General features: G+C 36.4%; 1 protein-coding gene across 1 annotated transcript; it reads left to right on the top strand.

The window, feature by feature from the left end:
* Positions 1 to 7,184: 7,184 nt before the first annotated feature.
* On the top strand, positions 7,185 to 10,579 carry LOC122031642 (terpene synthase 10-like). The gene is made up of 9 exons (XM_042590732.1): positions 7,185 to 7,189; positions 7,353 to 7,420; positions 8,262 to 8,467; positions 8,539 to 8,815; positions 8,911 to 9,295; positions 9,391 to 9,609; positions 9,696 to 9,834; positions 9,934 to 10,179; positions 10,289 to 10,579. The coding sequence occupies exons 1-9, from the start codon at positions 7,185 to 7,187 to the stop codon at positions 10,577 to 10,579; spliced, it is 1,836 nt and encodes a 611-aa protein (XP_042446666.1).
* Positions 10,580 to 15,457: the final 4,878 nt, after the last annotated feature.

A 15,457-nucleotide genomic window follows, 5' to 3' on the forward strand; every position in this document is an offset into this window, starting at 1 on the left:
AGCAATTTTGCTTATAGTTACATTTCCTCTTACTGCAGATAAAGGAAAGGAAAAGTTATAGCAAAGGAAGGCGACAAGGAGGTGCGGATGGATGTGTGATGCCTGGACTATAGAAGCCTTGGGATTTAGCATAAGAATTTATTAACAAAGAGTTGAGTAGAATGTATTAGATGAGTCAATTAGTCTTCCGCTGCTAGTTAATTGTATGTTTTGAGTTCTCCGAGAGTTTTAGGAATTACTATCAACATGTGTGCAATGTTAGTTAAGTAAAGTTAGTAATCTAATAGCACTCCACCCTCACAGTCCAGTAGTGAGGAGGGTGGGGTGTTACAGTTGGTATCAGATCAGTTCCCATTCTCTAGCATCACACATCAGCACCATCTTTGCCGTCTTCAAGTAAGAAAGTATTTAAGTTTTCCTTTTATGCTTTCTTTATTATTTGCAGTATGGAGTAATTGCTTATATGCGCTTTAGTAAGATAGAAATTTTGTTCTCTTATATTCATATATATAAGTATGTTTAGAAAGAATAGAGAAGATATCAAGTCTTCCAAGGACCACTAATGGGTACGATCAGATATGAATAATAGAGGACCAAGAAGTTAAGAGAATAAGGAACAAAGAGTACCATTAGTGAAAGTCATTTAGAACTAGAAGTACGAAGAAATTACTTAAGAACGTGAGGATAGTATGAGACAGAGATATCCAGAATTATTCTAAGTTCGAGGACGAACTTTTTATAAGGTATGGGGGATTGTAACGACCCAAATTTCCTCATTAGGAGTTCTAAAAGTAATTTAAAAATATTTAAAAATGCTATAGAAATATTCTAGAGATTTTTAGAAATTTTTAGAGTAATTTTATGTAATTTTTGGAGGTCGTTTGGTATTTTTACAAAACGAAAGAAGTTTCGACAAAAAAATGTCCAAGCCGAGAATTGAACCCATGACCTTTGACTCGGTCAAAACCCGACTGACCAGGTGTGCAAACAGATTTGTTTGTTTAGAAAAAGTAGCAAATTTATTTAAGATAATTAACAGAATATTGGATTATAAAAGGGATAAGTTGATGTTGGATTTGTTTGTTTAGAAAAAGTAACAAATTTAATTAAGATAATTAACAGAATATTAGATTATAAAAGGGGATAAGTTGATGCTCTATTTTCCCGGGACTTAAACCATTCTCTCCTTCTCTTCTGCGTACGATGGTGGAGCCCGGGCAGAAAAATCGTCTCCGGCGGCCGGCCAAGGTCCTAGAAGCCCTTTTTGTTCGGTTGTGAGTCCAAGAATCAAGGTAAGTGCTTCTCACCTGCAGTAGGAGTAGTTTCAGACCTTTGTTCTTCTTGAATTCGAAGCATAAGAAGCGCTTATAGTGAAGATTTTTAATTAAGCCTATAGTGCAGATTTTAATTAAGCTTATAATGCAGATTTTTATGTAGAGCTTATATTGCAGATTTTAATTAAGCGCTTATAGTGCAGATTTTTAATTAAGCCTATAGTACAGATTTTAATTAAGCTTATAGTGCAGATTTTTATGTAGACTTATAGTGCAGATTTTAATTAAGCTTATAATGCAGATTTTTATGTAGAGCTTATATTGCAGATTTTAATTAAGCGCTTATAGTGCAAATTTTTAATTAAGCCTATAGTACAGATTTTAATTAAGTTTATAGGTGCAGATTTTAATTAAGCCTATAGTGCATATTTCAATCAAGCTTATAGTGCAGATTTTTATGTAAGCTTATAGTGCAGATTTTAATTAAGCTTGTAGTGCAGATTTCTTAGAGCTTAAAATGCAGATTTCTTTAGAGCAGATTTCTTTAGAGCTTGTAGTACAGATTTCTTAAGAGCTTATGATGCAGATTTCTTTAAAATTTATAGTGTAGGTTTTTGGTGGAACTTGTAGTGCAGATTTTTGGTGGAATTTATAGTGCAGATTTTTTGTGGAACTTGTAGTGCAGATTTTTGGTGGAACTTATAATGCAGTTTTAAAAAAAAAAATTATAGTGCAGTTTGGTTAAGTATTATAGTGCAGAATTTATGTTTGCATAGTATGCAGAAATAGTGTAGCATAGAATGCAAAATCTTGATTAGAATAGTATGCAGAATTTTGATTAGCATAGTATGTAGATTTTTGTTTATGCATTTTAAAGTTAGAATTTGTTTAAATATTTCAGTTTTTAAAGAAGCATTCTTTTATTAGAGGTATTAACAAGTATAAGAAAGATAAAGAAAAGAAAGAAAAAGGCCAAGGCCTTAAGTATATCCCAAAGTCAAGCCTTTAGGGATTTTGGCACACAGGGTGCTCGTTAAAATGCCAAGGCATTTAAAGAAGAAGTAATTAAGATAAATCAGCTTATAAATCAGTATTTTACTTTTATCAGTGGCACTGTGCTGGACTCTCAGTTGTCCTTGGGTTGGACTCTCATAGTCGTCCCTAGGTTTAGATAACCTAGTAAACCCTACTAGATTCGGGACCAGCTATCTCGGGTCTAGTTAGGGATGCGCGCATAGCAAGTACAGTTGCCGGGCCCAAGAAGAAAGTTGATTATTATTTTGAAGTATTAAAGTATAAGTTTCTAAACAAGTAAAACAAGCTTCACATAAGTTTAAAATCCTGCAAGTTTAGTTTTCTTTTATGCTAGCATGTTTAGCATTTCAGTCTGTTTAATTCCTTTACTATTGGATGAACATGAGTAGTCTTCAATAAGCATTCAGTTAGTTCATGTTATAGATATATGTACATGCATATCGAGTTTTGTGAGTTAGATAGCGCTTACTAAGCAATTTTGCTTATAGTTGCATTTCCTCTTACTGCAGATAAAGGAAAGGAAAAGTTATAGCAAAGGAAGGCGACAAGGAGGTGCGGATGGATGTGTGATGCCTGGACTATAGAAGCCTTGGGATTTAGCATAAGAATTTATTAACAAAGAGTTGAGTAGAATGTATTAGATGAGTCATTTAGTCTTCCGCTGCTAGTTAATTGTATGTTTTGAGTTCTCCGAGAGTTTTAGGAATTACTATCAACATGTGTGCAATGTTAGTTAAGTAAAGTTAGTAGTCTAGTAGCGCTCCACCCTCACAGTCCAGTAGTGAGGAGGGTGGGGTGTTATAGATGGAGTTTACTTTAATTTAAAATATTGAAAATATCAGTTAGAATTCCAAATAAGTGACCATTATTTTGAAGATTTAAAAATTAATTGAGTTTAGAATTTCAAAGAATTTAATAACTTCTGAAAAGGGTTTTGAAATTAATTTTTCAGAGATATTTCAAATGATTTTTCAAATTATATAAAAAATTTTAACATAATTTTTAAAAGATTTTTCAAATAATTTTGAAATTAAGTTTTAAAAGATTTTTAAAATGATTTTTAAAAGATTTTTCAAATAATTTTGAAATTAAGTTTTAAAAGATTTTTAAAATAATTTTTCAAAGATTTTTCTAATAATTTTAAATGATTTTTCTAATAATTTTTAAATGATTTTGAAATTAATTTTCAAAAGATTTTTCAAATAATTTTTTAAATGATTTCTTAAAAAAAAAATTCAAATAATTTTGAAATGAAGTTTTAAGATTTTGAAATGATTTTTAAAAAATTTTGAAAAGATTTTTCAAATAAATTTTGAAATGAAGTTTTAAGATTTTGAAATTATTTTGAAAGTAATTTTGAAATTAAGTTTTTAAAAAGATTTTAAAGTAATTTAAAAATATTTTTAAAGGAGTTTTGAAATTAAGTTTTTAAAAGATTTTTTTAAAAAATAATTTTGAAATATAATTTTGATTTAATTTCATTTGAAAAATAATATTAATTACAGAATTTGAATTAATTATAGTTATGAGTTTAATTTTGAACTTTTTAAATTCCTTAGTCGTCTCACCCGATCTAATTTTCAATCAGGTACTCCTATAATTGTTGTGAGATGAATTGAGGTTCAATTTAAGGGTTTGGTTTAACTTTGTGTTATATTCAGGTTTAGCTTTGGGTTCAACAACGTTAACCAACTAGCTAGGGAACTGTACCTCTCGAATGTAGCTGACCTCCAATAGCTTGTCGACCACTTCCCAAATGATCTTATTTGGGTCAGCCCCAAAATCTCTCTTTCTCTACTTGACCGGGCAGGCATCAGGGAAGACATGGAGTACATGCTCTATAACCGTAGGTGAAATGCCCATGATCTCTTTAGGTTCTCATGCAAAAACATCACTGTTGTGTGTCAACACACGTAATGAGGCCTTTTTTAAGTTTCGGAGGCAGGTCGTCGACAATTTGGGTGATGGCTTCCGGCCAGTCTGGTTGAATTTGAACTTTCTCCTTTTCTTCATATACCAGCGTGGCCGGTGCTTCTCGGATGGTATTACGCTCCATCCTCTGGACCTTCCGGGCAGTATTAGTCTCTATCTTGATGTTCTCCACTTAGCACTTGCAAGCTACTAACTAATTCCCCTTAACCTCCCTGACCTAGTCTTCCACAGGAAACTTTATTGTTTGGCTGAAGGTTGAGACAACAACTTAGAGTTCATTTAAGGCTGGTCGACCTAAAATGACGTTATAAGCCGAAGGTGCGTCCACAACTATAATAGTCGGTCGGTGCATCCTCATTAGGGCTCCTCCCCTAAGGATATGACCAATTTTATTTGGTTGAACAGCTGGACCTCATTACTCGTGAAGCCGTACAAGGGTGTCATCATGGGTTGAAGCTCGCTCGGGTCTATTTGTAACTATTCGAATGCTTGTTTGAAGATGATGTCGACCAAATTACCCTCGTCAATAAAAGTACGATAAATGTAATCATCATCATGGGATATTTAGACCCCTTTTAGATCCTTGGGCCCGAAGCTAATTTCGGGGCTTTAAGCCTTCTCTTGGCTATAGCTGACCATGTGGATCTCTAGCCTATAGGCATTCAACTTCCTTGTCCGGTTGGAGTCCCCATCAATCGGTCCTTTGATGATCATACCAATATCAACCTAAGCGACATTATTATGATTTTTTTCTTGTCACGTTGGGGATTGCTCCTGCTGAACTCGAGCGGGGGCCTGAGCCCGATCTTCCTGATGTTGGGGCCTCCTTTGACACCGAACAAAGCCCTAATAACCTCTCCTGGGCGGGCCATTTTGTCGCTGGTAATGTCGAAGATTAGGAGATGGCGAGTGCCGGTGATAACTTGGATTAACGTCTAGTCGATTTGCCCAATTATAATGATAGTAGTCCTGAGTGTCGTGGGTCACCAACCAGTAGTATGTGAAAAATCTAGGCAGAGCCCATTTAAAGGGCTCAGGGTGTTCTGGTTACTCGCCCCCCACATGTTGTACAGTGTGGGGACGCTACTCTTGATGGTGAGGCTGAGGGCCTGCTCGAAGTCTTTTATGTGGAGGAGACGGAGGCAACGCTCGGTGTTCGGTGGCTGACGTCTGAGCAGGAGTAGGGACTTCCTTCTTCCAAGCTGATTGTGCTTCTTCCATATTAATATACTCAATCGCTCAGCTGAGTAAGTGGTCGAAGTCTCTGGGCAGCTTTCTGATGAGAGATTGAAAGAAATCATTGTCGGTGAGCTTTTGTGAGAAGGCGCTCACCAGAATCTCCGAGGTGGCCAAAGGCACATCCATTGCCACCTGGTTGAAGTTCTTAATGTGAGCCTAGAGCATTTCCTTGGGCCCTTGCTTGAGCGAGAAAGGACTCAAGGAGGTTTTGTGGTAGCGGCGACTACTGGCATCCTACTGCTCCATACTGAGCGTTGACTGTCTTACCGTATTATCCTGAGTTGAACGGGTGATTCGCTCGAATATGTCTCCCGTCGGTCGGGCACTGACTGTCCCGACCGACCATTGCAATTGTCCTCCATTTGGTCCTTTGACATCTTGGCGTTGACCACCTTGACTTTGACCTCCACTTTAACAGTTGACCTTATGCTAGGTGGGTCTCCCTATATCTCCGCATCACTCAACATCATTTAATGTGATTTCATAATCAATTCTTTTAGGTGGATATTTTCGTGATTGGCTTTATTTTCTGAAGATATATATTGATTTTTACCCCAAGTTATGGTACCGTGGAAGAGTATTAAGTTATCATCTAGTTATTCATAGTTTGATACCTAACTATAACATATTTATAGGAATTTTTTTCTTCAAATAGGGCGTGCAACCATGAGATGCTGAGATTTTGGGTTATTTGCTACCAACGCTTTCTAATTTATCTTAACAATCGATGAAAATTTTCTATAAGACTAGACGGGTAGCCTAGATTTGATATTTCTGATTCATCAATATTTTTGATTGTACACGAAGAAATTGAGGGATAAATTATTTTTGATAAATTTCATAATTATCTTGATTCTTAAGTTTCTTTTATAATATGACAGTCATAGTCGCGTGAGAGTGCTTAGGGTTGTAAATAAGCTGAGCTGAGCTGAAATTTGGGATGTTCAAAATTGTTTGATAAGGTAACTGAGTCAAGCCGAGCCAAGCCGAGCTTAAAATGAACGAAGATTTTGAAATGATTGTTTAAGCTTGACTTGATTTATTTTTTATGAACTTGAGCTTGTTTGAAGCTTGGCTTATTTATATGTTATCGATCTCTCAATTCAAGCTTGACTTGAGTTTGGTTCGAGCTTGGTTTGTTTAGATATTATCGAGCTCTCAATTCAAGCTTGTTTGATTGTTTGAAAACTGTAGTTGTTTGATTGGTTATTGATCTTGATAATTTAAACTTATTTATTTATTTTATTTTATGATTTATTTAGCATATTGAAAAGAGTTTTATTAATGAATATGATTCGTGAACATTGTTCACGAACGTTAACGAGTTGAACATATATGTGTTCAAACTTATTTGTTTAGTTTAACGAGTTGTTCAAGTTTGTTTGTTTAATTAATCTTGTGTATATTGAACGAACATTAACAAACTCTTATCAAACCGAACTCGATGTTTATTCACTAACGTTTGGTTCATTTACATCCCTAATAATGTTCAATTGGTTAGAAGATAATAAATTTATTATCATGGGAGAGAGATTAATTTATGACAGACTTATGCTCTCAGGGAAAAAAAAATACCTCACATCCCTTAACTATTAGGTATAAATTGACCCTATGATTTACTTCTTTTCATATAATTTGACGACGAATTCTAAGAAATACTTAGAGTAAACACATATCACTTTTTTGTTATAATTTTATAATAACATGAGGTATGTAAAAATTAAATTCTTGGAGCTTGACGGATGTTTTTTAATTGTCATGCATAAATTAATCCAGACATTTTGTTACTTTTTCTAAATTGGAAAGATCATTAGAACTGACATGATCATCGTGTTAGCTTTATTGTTTCTCTTATAATTATTTTTGTTTCAGGAGGTCATATGCAAGTATTGGATTACAGCAGCCATTTATTAAATATGAGTTTGGTATGGAAATAAAAGGTATTTTACAATAAAAAGGTCGATGCACAAAAAAAACCGCTATCTTTGAAACAAGTTATTTATAAAATTAATACAATAATTTTTAAAATTTTATTTGCATTGTATCCCGATTTATAAATATTATATAAATATTGGACACAGACTCTTTATGAAATTTGATACGCAGCTTAAATATAGCATGATAGACGGAGTAAGAGAGGAATATTGATCTAGTTTTTTTAATGTGTATCTGAAGGATTTGTAATTTTGATTATTCAATTTAATGCATTTATATTTATCGATAAAACAATAAAAGGTTAAAAATTTAGAGAGGATAATTTTTTCATTAATGAATAAATAACTTAGCCACCAACAAACTGATATATCTGACATCATTTTTTTTTTCAATCATATATGCATATATAAGCATTAATTAACTTGATGTTCCAAGTCAACATCCATGTTGTTCTTGGATAATGGTGCAAAGTTAGATGTTTCAAATGGTTAATTAGGTATCCACGTTGTCATGAATTTTTCTCCATGACAATTCTAAGATGAGCAAAGACAACATCCACATTTATATTCGACAAAGACAAGGGTCCTACTATTGGATTAGATCTTATTTAAAAAGAATGCCAAACATGTTTTTGGTAAAATCTCTTGGAATATGGAAATATGAATCATGTTCGTAATGCCGTAACCACGAAACTACGAGACTTGAACAGTGGTCTTATTGTAATGAAGAAACCCTTTCAATTTGCTCTATAAATAACATACCAACTCTAGTAATTTCTATCCCACATTTCACCGTACACACAAACAGGCCACTGAGTTAAGATGTCTGTCTCCCTTTCTTTCGCAGCTTCGGCGACCTTCGGTTCTCGCGATGGCCTCGGCGGTTTTTCCCGTCCAGCCGCCGCCATCAAGCAGTGGCGTTGCCTTCCACTCACCCAATGCCACGTGGCCGAGCAATCTCAATGTCCGTCGACGACGTTGAGGAGGTCGGGGAATTACCAGCCCAGCATATGGACTCACGAGCGCATTCAATCTCTCACTCTTAGCCACACAGTTAATATTCATTAATATTAATTCTTCTTTTTTTTTATAATGTTCTTAATTTGAGTATATATTGATTGTAGGCGGATGAGGACGATCACGCTGAGAGAATTAAATTACTCAAGAATCAAACTAGCAAACTGATGGAAGAGAAGAAAGGTCAATTGGAGGAGCAGCTTCAGCTCATCGACCACCTGCAACAGCTCGGAGTGGCTTATCACTTCAAGGATGAGATCAAGGACACTTTGCGAGGGTTTCACGCTTCTTTCGGGGACATAGGCTCCCAGCTCAAGGACAATCTGCACGCCTCAGCGCTGCTCTTTAGGCTTCTCAGAGAAAACGGCTTCTCTGTTTCCCAAGGTGCATGAGTCATTAACAACTGATCCGCCATGAATATCTACTGCGTGCGTCAATTCCAATAATTAATTAACTTTGTTGGTTAATGATATATTAAGATATATTCAAGAAATTTAAAGACGAGAAAGGCCAGTTCGAAGACCGGCTCCGCAGCCAGACCCAGGGATTGCTGAGTTTGTACGAGGCTTCTTACCTTGAAAAAGACGGCGAGGAGTTATTGCATGAGGCTAGGGAGTTCACAACCAAGCACCTCAAGAACCTCTTGGAGGAAGAAGGATATTTGAAACCTGGTCTGATAAGGGAGCAAGTGGCCCACGCTTTGGAGCTCCCGCTGAACTGGAGATTCCAGCGATTGCACACGAAGTGGTTCATTGGGGCATGGCAAAGGGATCCCACCATGGATCCTGCTCTGCTTTTGTTGGCCAAGTTGGACTTCAACGCACTGCAGAACATCTACAAGCGAGAACTTAGAGATGTCTCAAGGTACATGCATATATATATATACATTTATTCATTTATAAATTCATCATTAATTTGTTATTTAATCCTTATAATGAAAAACTAAAATCAATTATTAGATGGTGGACGGATCTCGGGCTTCCCCAGAAGCTGCCATTTTTCAGAGACAGACTGACCGAGAACTACTTATGGACCGTCGGCTGGGCAATGGAGCCAGATTGCTGGGCTTTCAGGGAGTTGCAAACAAAGACCAATTGCTTCATAACAATGATCGATGACGTTTACGACGTGTATGGAACGCTCCATGAGCTAGAACTATTCACCGATATAATGGAGAGGTAATTAATTAATTAATTAATAACTAATAATTTAATCAATATAATTTCTAGAAATTCAGTTACATTCTTCAATTATAATAAAGCAGATGGGATGTCAACGCGATTGATAAGCTCCCAGAGTACATGAAGATATGTTTTCTAGCCGTCTTCAACTCGGTAAATGATGCAGGGTACGAGGTCACGAGAGATAAGGGAGTAGACATAATACCTTACCTCAAGAGGGCGGTACGTAATTCACTAATTAATAATTAATATATATATACTTGTATCTAGGTCACACTATATATATTCATATTGTCTTTCTTTTTGGTTGATTTTAATTAGTGGGCAGAATTGTGCAAAATATACATGAGGGAAGCCAGATGGTATCACGCAGGGCATACACCGACGCTGGATGAGTATTTAGACGGCGCATGGATATCGATATCAGGCGCTTTGATATTGTCCACAGCGTACTGCATGGGCAAAGATCTCACGAAGGAGGACTTGGATAAGTTCTCCACTTACCCTTCCATCGTGCAACCCTCCTGTATGCTTCTTCGACTCCATGACGATTTTGGAACCTCGACGGTGCTAAAATTCTCCAACGAATTAATTAATTAATAAATATATATATATATCAAAATTAACTGGCTTTAATATAATTAACCTTGATCGAGTAATTAAGCACTACGTACAGGATGAGCTGGCGAGAGGAGATGTGCAGAAGGCGGTGCAGTGCTGCATGCACGAGAGGAAGGTGCCGGAGGCAGTTGCCCGTGAGCATATCAAGCAAGTGATGGAGGCGAAATGGAGGCTGCTGAACGGGAACCGGGTGGCGACGTCGTCGTTCGAGGAATATTTCCAGAATGTGGCGATCAATGTCCCTCGAGCGGCGCAATTCTTCTATGGAAAAGGAGATGGATATGCGAAATCGGATGGAGAAACCCAGAAGCAAGTCATGTCGTTGTTGATCGAACCTGTCCAGTAAATCGACTATCATGGGGACGTACTTCATGATAAACCTAATTATTTTAGTCTAATTATTTATATTTACAAACTTTCATTGTTCTATAAAAATCGAGCTCGTGTAACCGTTTTAATAATTAAATAATAGCATAGTTATTTATTTATTTATTTTTATTTTCCCATAAACGTCGATGAGACAAGAGGAATCCCAAGCGACTACGTAACTCCCACGTGCAGCCGTTGTGAATAAGACATGGCCCGGTGGCCGTTGGCCTCGTTCGAGTCGCGACCGTTGTACAATGACATCTATTTCAAATTTCAACTTCTGAGTTTGACCATCTCCAAAACCTCGAATAAAGACTCCTTAAAATCACATCCGATGAAATTAAATTCCGTCGCTCATATATATTGATACGACCTACAATGATGCCTATAGGTGCCCTAAGAATAGGGTGGAATCAAAATCAATATGACGTGGAGATTAATAATCAAGAGGAGGTTGTGGATATAATCATCTAAATTTGATAGAATATGATTATATAATCATGTTTCGGAAGAGTCCTTGTCAAATGAAATTTCAATAACATCTTCTCTATATGGACTACAATTTGACACTTATTACATAGTCCTCAGGGCTCATAATCATCAGCCAACATGGTTAGAATATATATCATACAAAAATAAAACAATCCACGCAGTTATAATACACCACAAAAAAAACCAGTGTTTCCGACGGGATTACCGACGGAATTAATATGCTGTCGGTAAACTCTACTTTTTTACCGACGGAATGATTTATTCCGTCGGTATAACAGCGTGATACCGACGGAATTAATATTCCGTCGGTAAACTAATGATATTACCGACGGAATAAGCCATCCCGTCGGTAAATTAATGGTTTTACCGACGGAATTACTAATTCCGTCGGTAAACTTAAAGTGTACCGACGGAATATGAATTCCGTCGGCAAGTTCCCCTAAAAAAACCCTAACCTCCCTCCTGTTTCCCTCACGCGCGCGCGGCCGACGGCTTCGTTCTCCCGTTCCCGATCGCAGGTTAGTTTTGGTTTTTTTTTTCCTTTTTTTCCGGCTCCGTTGCTCCCCGTCAGCACGCCGATGCTGCCCATCCTCACCATCGCCGCAGCAAATCTACTCTTGAAGACGGCCGAGTTGCGCGCGAACAGTTTCACCTGCGCCGCCGCGGCCGGCGTGGCCACCAGCGTCTGGTCCGACGTGAAGCGCCCCCTGTTCCTCAAGATGCCTGCAGGTGTGCCGGCTGTTGTCGGCCGCCAGTTGGCTGCTGGCGGCTGTGCCAGCCGACATCTGGTTGCTGTGCTAGCCGGCAGCTGGCTGCTGGTGCCACGAGAAATTTGAAAAATATTTTGTGTTAATTTTTTAGCTAAATTATTTTTATTTTGTAAACAGGTAGCATTTGCTGCTCTTCTCCAGTTGACCTACACATATTCAGGTAAAATTTACTAAATTATACTGTATGTCATTTAACATGATTAAAGTTAGAAATAGGTTATGTTAGTATGTTAATTTATAGCATAATATAGTCCGTTTGTTTGTTTTGTGTTAGTATCTTAATGTATGTTAATTTTTAGTTCTCAATATATTAGTTTTAGGTAAAAATGTCTATGAACAAAGCTTGGATGTACAATCGATTAGAAAAAGGATTTATCAGAGATGATTTTATTGCTGAAGTTGAACAGTTTGTGAACTTTGCTAAAAGTCACCCTGAATGTATGAATGGTGCTGAGTTACGGTGTCCATGCAATCATAAAAAATGTCAAAATAGAGCTTTCCGTGATGAGGATACTGTAAAAATGCATATATGTAGAAATGGTTTTGTGCCAAATTACTACAATTGGTACTGTCACGGAGAACCTTATTTATATGAACCAATTGGACCTTCTGGTGGTTCGTCATCCAGGGCAACAGTTACCGCTCCTGAAGCATCAATTAATATTGATATCGCAATGCAATCAATGGTTCATGATACGATAAATGCTACAGTTGATTATTCTAATATAGATGAAACACCAACACCTGAATATCAGCAACTATATGAAATGTTAAAGGCTAGTGAAAGAGAAGTGTGGAAAGACATTCCCTCAGGTCATTCTCAATTATCAGCTACTGCAAGGTTATTAAATATGAAAGCAGAACATCATTTTTCAGAAAGATGTTACGACGACATTTGTCAGTTGATGTCAGAATTGCTTCCTGCTGATAACATAATGACGGATAGTTTTTATAGTACAAAAAAATTGATCAGAGGTTTAGGTTTGCCTGTGGAGAAGATTGATTGTTGTATAAATAACTGCATGATATTTTGGAATGAAGACAATGATCTGCGTGAATGCAAAATCTGTACACACCCTCGTTATAAGCATGGTACTCGCATACCTGGGCAGAAGAAGAAAAAAATAGCATGGAAAGTGATGTATTATTTTCCGTTAACTGCTAGACTTCAACGTTTGTATGCATCTGCTGCTACAGCTTGCCATATGACGTGGCATCATGAGCATGAGCATGAGCATGATGGAGGTATAATGTGTCATCCTTCTGATTCACCTGCATGGAAACACCTAGATGCTGTATTTCCTTCATTTGCAATGGAACCACGTAATGTGAGATTGGGACTTTCTGCAGATGGATTTCAACCATTTGGACAGTCAGGACAACAATATTCATCTTGGCCGGTTATATTAACACCTTACAATTTACCGCCATGGATGTGTATGAAAGATGAATTTATGTTCCTTACAGTACTTATTCCTGGTCCAACCAATCCCAAAGAGAAGATAGATGTTTTCTTACAACCTCTTATTGCAGAGTTAAATGAATTATGGAATGTAGGGTCGGTGATTTATGATGTTGCAAGCAAAACTAATTTTAGATTGCATGCTGCATTATTATGGACGATCAGTGATTTTCCAGCATACTCAATGTTATCGGGTTGGAGCACAGCTGGTAAATTAGCATGTCCACACTGCATGACTAATTCTGATGCATTTTCATTACCTTACAGTGGGAAGGTGTCTTGGTTTGATAATCACCGTAAATTTTTACCACTTGATCACTCTTTTAGGCGAAATAAGAAAAATTTCTTAAAAAATGTTGTAGTCAGAAAATCCCCGCCACTCCATGCTTCAGGTGAACAAATCATTGAGCAAATTGATAGTTATGGATTTCTACCAGTATCACAATCTGGTTCTGATGAGATAAATAAATATATTGTTAGGATGTGCAAGTGTGGTTGGAAGAAAAGGAGTATTTTTTGGGAGTTACCGTATTGGAAGTATCTGCTTATTCGACATAATTTAGATGTTATGCATATTGAGAAAAATTTCTTCGATAATATCTTTAATACCGTGATGAATGTGCCTGGAAGAACTAAAGACACTGCAAAATCACGTGAGGAATTAAAAGACCTAGTCAATAGACCAGAGTTGCATCAAGATGAAATAACTAATAGATTTCCAAAGGCTTGTTATACATTGGACAAAGATGGCAAGCAAGCTTTATGTAATTGGTTGAAAGAAATCAAATTTCCAAATGGTTATGCATCAAATATGGGTCGATGCGTGGATATGAATAGATTAAAGATGTTTGGAATGAAAAGTCATGACTGTCATGTATTTATGCAAAGACTTATTCCAGTAGCTTTCCATGACTTACTTCCTCAAAATGTTTGGCAAGCACTCACTGAATTGAGTCTATTTTTTAGAGATTTGACATCAAGGTGTATTACGATAGATGATATGCTTCGGCTAGAAACAGACATTCCACTCATATTATGTAAACTGGAGCGCATATTTCCACCAAGTTTTTTTGATTCAATGGAACATCTACCAGTACATTTACCATACGAGGCACAAATAGCAGGTCCTGTGCAGTACAGATGGATGTATCCATTTGAACGGTTTTTGAGGAAATTAAAAAATAATGTTCGTAACAAAGCAAGAGTTGAAGGGTCAATATGCAATGCTTATCTAGTAGAAGAAGCATCTTCTTTCTGCTCATATTATTTTGTTGATAGTGTGCAAACAAGACATCGCAGGTGTCCTAGAAATTCTGATGATGCTTGTCACCGATAGATCCATCTATGCTTTCTATTTTTAAGTTTCTGGTAAGTTAATGGGTGCATCGCTTGCTAGATGGTTAACCGAGGAAGAATATCATGCTGCAAGAACATATATACTCTTAAATTGTGAAGAGGTCAAACCATACATAAAGTAAGTAAACTTCTTAAATCAAACAATTATCATTTGTTTAATTATTTTGCTTGATATCCCAATTTTAATATAATTACTTATTTTCTCAGCTTATACGAACAACAATTATATCTCCAAAATCCATCAATTGGTGCAACTGAGGTAGCTACAAAGTTAGAGACCGAATTTGCATTGTGGTTTCAAATATATGTAAGTTAGAAAATTTGTGAAATTTTTAAGTTCATGTTTATTAAGAAGTGTACTAAGATATATGTTACTTATTTTTATAGGTGAAAGATCGTAGAATATCAAATGTGCAAGATGATAGGATAATGAATATTGCATCAGGACCCCTTCGTAAAATAAAGGTGTATTCTGGTTACTATGTTAATGGTCTTAAATTCCACGTGGCACAACGAGATTCACGAAGATTAACTTATAATTCTGGTGTTTGCGTTAAAGGATATGTGGACAACAATAACACTGAATTTGATTATTATGGTAGACTTGATGAAATCATAGAGATTGAATATCCTGCATTACCAATAAAGAGATGTGTGTTGTTCAAATGTTCATGGTATGATCCGACCCCAAGAATAGGTACTCGAATTCATCCAAATTATAATTTAGTTGAGGTTAATGCAAATAAAAGATTCAACAAGTTTGAGCCTTTTATTT

The sequence above is a fragment of the Zingiber officinale genome, chromosome 11A, assembly GCF_018446385.1.
Source record: "Zingiber officinale cultivar Zhangliang chromosome 11A, Zo_v1.1, whole genome shotgun sequence".
Classification (NCBI taxonomy): domain Eukaryota; kingdom Viridiplantae; phylum Streptophyta; class Magnoliopsida; order Zingiberales; family Zingiberaceae; genus Zingiber; species Zingiber officinale.

Excerpts from the sequence above, each read along its gene's own strand:
- LOC122031642 (XM_042590732.1), top strand. Across the intron at positions 9,835-9,933 it reads TACCTTACCTCAAGAGGGCG|TGGGCAGAATTGTGCAAAAT; the intron begins GTACGTAATTCA and ends GATTTTAATTAG. Across the intron at positions 10,180-10,288 it reads ACGATTTTGGAACCTCGACG|GATGAGCTGGCGAGAGGAGA; the intron begins GTGCTAAAATTC and ends CACTACGTACAG.